This window comes from Tupaia chinensis, unplaced genomic scaffold (assembly GCF_000334495.1).
Source record: "Tupaia chinensis unplaced genomic scaffold, TupChi_1.0 Scaffold147003_1, whole genome shotgun sequence".
Taxonomy (NCBI): domain Eukaryota; kingdom Metazoa; phylum Chordata; class Mammalia; order Scandentia; family Tupaiidae; genus Tupaia; species Tupaia belangeri.
The window spans coordinates 1,530,968-1,538,967 of record NW_006206856.1 but is presented as its reverse complement, the minus strand read 5'-3'; the positions used below and the strand labels follow the sequence as shown (position 1 = coordinate 1,538,967).

Sequence of the window (8,000 nt, the reverse complement as noted above, 5' to 3'; positions counted from 1 at the left end):
AGAGTGTCCCATCTGCTTCAAGATAACTTGCCAAAATGTAAGTGAGCCTGACAACAGAGAGGTTAGAACTCAAAGTCGCACGGTGAGTCGAGAGTGAAAGCCATGTCCCTTGATGGAGTGACTTGGTGCTCTCGATCACAGTGATGATAGCTGCTGCTGATGGCCTGCCTCTCCCTCCATGCTATCTGCACCACACACTTGACTGCTCACAAGAGGGGGGACGTCAAATAGCTCACCCAGAATCTCCCTGCTACTATGCGGCTATGTTGGGATCTGACCTCAGGTCTGTCTTTGACCGAAAGCCAAGTGTACTTCATAACCATCAGACTGTACTGTGTTTTGTTTGTTTTTTAGCTGTCTCCACTTTTCAGTATGATCGTTTCTTTGAGAAGAAAATCGATGAGAAAAAAAATGACCACACCTACCGAGTTTTCAAAACCGTGAATCGGAGGGCGCACGTCTTCCCCATGGCAGATGACTACTCGGACTCCCTCATCACCAAAAAGCAGGTGTCGGTCTGGTGCAGTAACGACTACCTAGGAATGAGTCGCCACCCCCGGGTGTGTGGGGCAGTTATGTAAGTAACCCCCAGTTTTGAAACACTGCCAGCCTTATTCGGCAAGAAATTGATGATTTATGGGGGTTGGATCTTTTATGGGGAGAATATTCAGTGGCTGAAAGTATGCCCAGCAAAATGCTATTCTTAACCTTCAGCAGTATCTACAGATTACGGTTGCTTTGTAAAGAAGCTCCGATGTGCAGGGAGCTGGTAGAGCCCCTTAGCATGTGAGGGCTCAAGCTTTGGGCCTGTTGACTGTGCATGTCAGTTCCCCTCCTGCTACTGCACGAGGGGGTGTGCCTTTGACATCAGGCAGTCTTTACAAAGACCCTTGGTTATGGCTGCAGGCAGATAAATATAAGTCTGGCAGCACTGCAGAAAAGCTGCTTCAAAAATACACGCTAGGGGCCAGTAGGTGGCATGGTGGTTAAGGTGCTGGACTCCCACATGGCTGACTGTGTTCTGAATATAGGACCTTTCTCTTTCTCTCTCTCTCTTTCTCTCTTCTCTCTCTCTCTCTGCCCCCCTCCCTGTCTCTTCCTAATCAAACTAAAATAAGTAAATAGATGAATAAAAATAAATAAATAAATAAAATGTGAGAACCACGTTCAGTGTGTGCTGGGGGCTCTACTTTTCAGTGGGCTGAAGCCACATGGGAGGCCCAAGTTCCATTCCTGACCTACCTTAAAAACGAGTAAACTTGGGTGGGATAGTGTGTGTCTTTGGTCCTAGTGACTTAGACCGAGGCAGGGGGATTGTGACATAGCAAGACCCTATCCAAAGAAAACACACACACACACCAAAAATGATGGTAGATCCCATTGTTCATGTCTTTTAGGAGGACCACCGTGTCTAGAGAACGCAGAGAGGGTAACTTGCCAAACTCCAAGAAGCTCCCCAAAGGCCCCATCCAAGGTTACTGATCGGTGTATATCCTAGCATTTTCCGACTGGTTGGCTGACGGTTTTACAACCACCATCCCAGATGTCCCTCTAGAGTTTCCTTTTTCTTAGAGGAAAGAACCCTTAGTAAAGTAACTCGGCTAACACCAAGTACTTAGTGACTGTTAAGTGACTATTTGTCCTTAACGATCCCTAGAGGAGCTATCACCATAGTGTTGACACTTCTGCCACCTCTTCTGCAGATGATGTCAGCTGATGTTTGTGGCCCTGAGTGTCACAGTGAGGAGAGTTGGTCAATCGACATACATTTCAGTCCGCTATATTCTGGAGAGAAGAGTTCGCGGAGTTTTAGAACCTTGACGTTTCTTTTCTTTTCTTTCTTTCTTTTTTTTTTTTTAGGGACACTTTGAAACAACATGGTGCGGGCGCTGGTGGCACTAGAAATATTTCTGGAACTAGTAAATTCCATGTGGACCTGGAGCAGGAGCTGGCCGACCTCCACGGAAAAGATGCAGCCCTCTTGTTTTCCTCGTGCTTTGTGGCCAATGACTCAACGCTCTTCACCCTGGCCAAGATGATGCCAGGTAAGGAAGCCTGGCGTGGGGGCCTTAGTTTGGCGTTTCTGTCTCTCTGTCTCTCTCTGTCTTTCTGGCGAGTGTACACGTCCTATAGCAAAAACCTCTCCAAAAAAAAAAAAGTACAGCCCCGTAGACCTGGAATCCTTTGCTTTTGCATCTAGCATGAAGTACTAACTGCACGTTCTGAGTCACTGTGGGACGTGATAGCAATGAGGATTCAGACTTGAGAGGCCTCGACCTTATGCCAAGTGCTTTGAATGTGCTTCATAGTCTAAGAAAGCCCTTTGGAGCATCGTCTTCATTATTTTCAGTTGTCTCTTGATTGAGTTTGGAGCAAGGCAGCCAGATTAATAAGCAGATCAATTGGGCAGCAGGTGGCATGGTGGTTAGGGCACTGGACTCCCACATGACCAACCATGGTTTGAGTCTCAGACCTGGCAGCTTGTTTTCTCATCCCTCCCACCCCGGTGAATTAAATATAATAATAATAAATAAAAATAAATAATTATTTTAAATAAAGCAGACCAATTTCCCACCAAAGGCTTATATTACACCTTTGGGCCTTCTCAAAGAAGCATTAGCTAGTCTGCCAGGAGGAAACTGGCATGCAGCGTCTTTCTCCTGCAAGGCATTTTCAGGGCATCATTTCTGGGAAGTCTGTTGTCCCTATCTAGGAAATAACTTCTCTGCGAGAAATGGCAATAGATAGTATTTGTGTGTGTGTGTGTGTGTGTGTTAGGCTGCGAGATTTACTCCGATTCTGGGAACCATGCCTCCATGATCCAAGGGATTCGAAACAGCCGAGTGCCAAAGTACATCTTCCGCCACAATGACGTGCACCATCTCAGGGAACTGCTGCAGAGGTCTGACCCCGCGGTCCCCAAGATTGTGGCATTTGAAACGGTCCACTCGATGGATGGTGAGTCTAAATACAGGCGAGTCTGAGAGCCCAAATGAAATAGTAGGCCTGAACTTTTTTTCAAAGTGTGATGTTTGTTTTTTGCGTTTTATTTTCTTTTCACTCTCTGCTGGGATTTTGTAACTGGCGACATTATGTAGGTTTGGGTCATGTAGATTTTTCCACTCTGGCTTTTGCTAGGCTCTAAGACTCCTAGAAATTGAGGGAAGTTCATTTTCATCCCAGTATTAAAAACAATACGTTAAGGAGTCAGGAGGTGGCATGGAGGTTGGGATGGCCGGATCCCACGTGGCCGACTGCGGTTCCGGTCCCGGACTGGGTGGCTTGAGAATCACACTGGGCACATGTGTGTGCATGTCCAAAATCCCGAGAGGAGAAGGGATTGCGGTGTGGCATGCGTCTGGGGGTGATTTTTCACTTTATCTCTCACACCCTGGTGAACACACGCATCTCATAGCAAACTAAAGGGGAAAAAATGAAATTAAAAAAGCCAGTACGTATGTTATTTTGTTCTGACTGTCAGCAAAAACAGAAATGCCTGGAACGGCGAGCTCTTGAGAGTGGTCTCTGTCTTCCCTCAGGGGCAGTGTGCCCGCTGGAAGAGCTGTGCGACGTGGCCCATGAGTTTGGAGCGATCACCTTCGTGGACGAGGTCCACGCGGTGGGGCTGTACGGAGCTCAAGGTGGAGGGATTGGGGATCGAGATGGAGTCATGCCGAAGATGGACATCATTTCGGGAACACTCGGTGCGTGTCCCTCACATGTTCTGTCATCTGCGATCCTCCCGGGCCCTGGGAACTCGCTAGCGTAACCGGGATCAGGCGCAGACGGTGTGACAGTGACAGCATATAGAGTCTGGGCCACTCTTTTGGGTGAGCTTTTTGTCTCGGCAGGTGGTGACACAGCCTAGTAAACTCCCTTGGGTCACAGAGGCACAGCTTTCGGAGTCAAAGGACAGCTCACAGCCAGACACACAGAAACAGCACCTTCTGCCGTCTGCACTCATTCCAAACCTGCCTCTGCCTCTAGCTACACGTCACGGCCAGAGCCCTCCTCTCTGTGTCTCGGATTGTTCCACTAAATTGAAAAGAAAAAGAATTCTCGTGTTTTCTCCTAGAGCAGTTGTTAGGCGCAGCTGGCGTGACACGCTGAGCTCTGTCCCCGTGAACCCGCCATGTGGGAGCGTGGGGCTCCCTGGCTCCCCTCTCCACCCTTACACAGAGGCAGCGTCCCCTTGCAGCTGGAGCTCGGCGCCAGAGCCTTGCTCTCTGGGTTTAGGTCCTGGCTGCTTGGCACGCTAGCAAGTGACCTTGGGTAGGTAGCAACCTCCGTGTGCTTCGGTTTCCTCATCCATGTAATGGAGACGATAATAGAACCTGACTCAGAATGTGCGTGGAGGAGAAAAATGAGGTGAAAGTGTCCACCGTGTACATGTGAGGCTCTTCTCAAACCTTGGAAGGTTAGTAAGGCAGTTGGAGCCCAAGAAATGCCATTTACAGCCTATACTTGGTGAAGGACGGGCAGGCAAAAAGGAGCACCTTTGGGGTGTGGGAGCCTGGTATAGACGGGAGGCCTGGGGCTGCTCGGGGTGGAGCCCTGCTGGGAGTAAGTGCTCACCCAGGTTCTCATTCCAGTAGCTCTTTGCTTTGAAGGAGCTCTCTGACATGGGCCCCTGGAAGGTGTGGTCGTTGTGAGGTGGACCAGGCTGGAGAGCGGGTTTCCTCTGCTGGAATTTGAGCCGCCCAGCCCACCGGCGGTCCCAGCAGAAATGTTAATTACAGAACATAATGTTAAGCTCTACGAGGACTCTTCTGAAGCCCTTAATCCTGGAACTTGAGATACAGATTATACAAAGGGATTTAATGAGAACTGAAAAACAAGTCTTGCCCCAGATCAACCCTAACAGGTTCCGAGTTCTCGTATTTCTCCTGCAGGTGCTCAGTGGTCAGAGTGGTGCGTTTACTTGAGTAGGAAGTAACACCGGTCACACAGAACAGTTAATGCCTTAGCGGGGTCGTGTTCCAGCTCGGGGTGAGGTCTCGGGAGAGGATGGTGCAAGCAGTACGGTCATGGTCAGAGCCGGGGTGGGAAAGGCAGGGGAGAATAAGATCGTGGGAAGAGAGGCCACGGCCCGTCGGGCACACTGGGACCAGTCACCGGGGGGCCAGGCTGAGTCTGACCGTCCACGCTTTGATCCCGGTCAGAGAGACGGTGACTTTGGGCAACACCTTTTCATAACCCTCTTCAGCTTTTTCTCTTCCATAAATGGGGGGCATCCCTTTTCCTCTGTTGGTCTTGGGATGAATTGAGGCAGTAAGGAGAAAAGTCTGCTTTGAGGCTCCACAGCACGTCGCTGCATGTGTAACAACGAGGCTGTCTCCTCCCAGGCAAGGCCTTCGGCTGCGTTGGAGGCTACATCGCCAGCACTAGTGCCCTGATCGACACCGTGCGCTCCTACGCCGCCGGCTTCATCTTCACCACCTCCCTGCCCCCCATGCTGCTGGCTGGAGCCCTGGAGTCCGTGCGAATCCTGAAGAGCGCCGAGGGCCGCGCGCTTCGCCGCCAGCACCAGCGCAACGTCAAGCTCATGAGGCAGATGCTGATGGACGCCGGCCTCCCAGTCGTCCACTGCCCCAGCCACATCATCCCAGTGCGGGTAATGACCTAACCGCACTGGCCAGGGCTGATGAGCCGGCGTTCTGATTCCCACCTTCCTGAAGTCAGGCTAGGGGCAGGAGGCTAGGGCCCACAGTGGCCAGAGGCAGGAGGCTAGAACCCACGGTGGCCGGGGGCAGGAGGCTAGAGCCCATAGTGGCCAGGGGCAAGAGGCGTGGTGGCCGGGGGCAGGAGGCTAGAATCCACAGTGGCCGGGGGCAGGAGACTAGGGCCCGTGACCCACAATCTCCAGTAGGTTCTGCCTTTGGCTGACTGCACAGTGACAGTGGAACCTTTGAACCCAGCGGGCTGGAGCAGAGTCCTGACCTTAACAGGGTAAACACAGGACTTGTGTCTGAAAAGTTCCAGAAGCCTGAGCTTGGCCAGCTTTGAAGTGGGTCTTTCTGTTTATTTAATTTCGAAATAAGTCTTGCCCTTCCCTCTGCAGTGGCAGCCCTGTCGGCGTCACAGTTGAGTTGGTGTTGTTAATGGGGGTAGTATAGCGAGGCTGCTCACATCCTGCATCTGCGGCCAGCCGGTGGGAACAGCAGCTGCCCTCGCCTGGCCAGCTCTGGGAGGCAGAGCCTCAGAAAGTCACCCCATGGGCTTTGTTCTCTGGGCCTCACCCAGCCGTGCCAGCCCCACTCGATCACATGGTCAGAGCCAGGGCGTGTGTAGGCAGCGCGGTCCCCTCCTGCGAGCTCGCGCATACTTCTCCAGTCCGGTTTGAGCCTGAGCCTTTCGGGCACTGTGTCTACTGGACTCTGCCAACGATTCTAAAGATCTGTCCCCTTCTGCCCCTCCCTTGTCACCATCTAACTCAGGTCGCAGATGCTGCTAAAAACACCGAGATCTGTGATGAACTCATGAGCAGACACAACATCTACGTCCAAGCAATCAATTACCCCACGGTGCCCCGGGGAGAAGAGCTCCTGCGGATCGCCCCGACCCCTCACCACACGCCCCAGATGATGAACTACTTCCTGGGTGAGGGCCGGGGTGCTGTACAGAGCTGCCTCCGTCACGGAAGCCTGTCGTGGCGTTCACATGTGCTTGCTTTTACGAGGAAAGCACCTGAGGGTGCTTGAACCACACCCCAGCCCCTATGAGCAGGGCAGATGCTCACCCTTTCTGGCTGATCTATCTCCCAGAGATGAGAGGGCTTAAGCCACAGGTGGCACCTATCCCCACGGTACTGAGCCCTCCCGAGGTGGAGCAGTGTCCTGGTTCCAGAACGTTTTCATCATTCCATACCCATTGGCATCACTCCCCATTTCCTGCTTCCCCAGCCCCTCTTACCCACTGATCTTTTTGTCTCTGTGGCTTTGCGCGTTCTGGGCATTCCATGTGTGTGGAACCAAGCCTCGTGTGGCCCTGTGTGCCTAGCTGCCTCACAGCCTGTTTCCAGGGTTCACCCACGTTGTAGCATTAGTCACAGCCTTTTGTTTACTTAGTAAATACTCTTCCATTGCAGTATTTTTAAAAAAACGTTTAAATTATTTTATTTAACTGTATGTATGTATTTGAATCTGACCAGAGAGGGACAGAGCTGGGGTGGGGTGGGGAGTGAGAAAGCAAGCCACCAGGTCTGGGGCTCAAACTGTGGTTGGCCGTGTGGGAGTCCAGCGCCCTTAACCACTGCATCACATGCCGGCCCCACGTTGCACAATTGTACTATTTTTGTTTACCCAGCAGTTGATGGGCACCTGGGGGTTTCCTCTTTCTGAGTGACTCCTGCTGCCGTGAACGCCCGTGTGCACGTTTTTGCGTGGCCGTGTGTTTCCCCTCCTCTAGGCTAAGTACTTGCTCTGACTGATGAAAGTGGTTTCTCCTTACAGAGAATCTGCTGGCCACGTGGAAGCGAGTGGGGCTGGAGCTGAAGCCGCATTCCTCGGCCGAGTGCAACTTCTGCAGGAGGCCTCTGCATTTCGAAGTGATGAGTGAAAGAGAGAAATCTTTTTTCTCAGGCATGAGCAAGCTGGTGTCCGCGCAGGCCTGAGTGTGACCGCAGCCCCCTCCCCAACCCAGGTCGTTAGCATACCCACGTAGTCTCGAGAGTCGTCTTTATATGTGAATTAAATTATATTAAATTTTAATCTATAGTAAAAACAGTCCTGAAAATAAACTCTTGTTTAAACGACGGGTCTTTCTGCTATTGGCTCCTAAGTGAGAAAATGATTTTTCGCTCTCTCTGGTTCAGTCTGGGTCACAGGGATGTGTAAAATGTGTGGGGGTATACCAGGCCTCGCCCGCAGCCTCAGGCCCTGTAGGAGGGACACAGGCTCCCACTCCACTTCCACCACCTCTCCCCTGCCAGCCGCTGACCTCACTTCAACTTCTCACTTCAAATCTGCTTTTTTTTTTTTTTTAAATGCCACAAGTTATAT

General features: G+C 51.5%; 1 protein-coding gene across 1 annotated transcript in view; it reads left to right on the top strand.

Moving 5' to 3' along the window:
• ALAS1 (5'-aminolevulinate synthase 1) overlaps positions 1-7,753 on the top strand; it is a gene marked incomplete in the record, with an annotated part of 15,424 nt that extends 7,671 nt beyond the window's left edge. The window contains 8 exon segments of the mRNA XM_027768617.1: positions 1-37; positions 355-577; positions 1,861-2,045; positions 2,779-2,958; positions 3,540-3,704; positions 5,346-5,614; positions 6,438-6,600; positions 7,452-7,753. Of these exon segments, the coding sequence (XP_027624418.1) occupies positions 1-37; positions 355-577; positions 1,861-2,045; positions 2,779-2,958; positions 3,540-3,704; positions 5,346-5,614; positions 6,438-6,600; positions 7,452-7,612 (1,383 nt within the window).
• Positions 7,754-8,000: the final 247 nt, after the last annotated feature.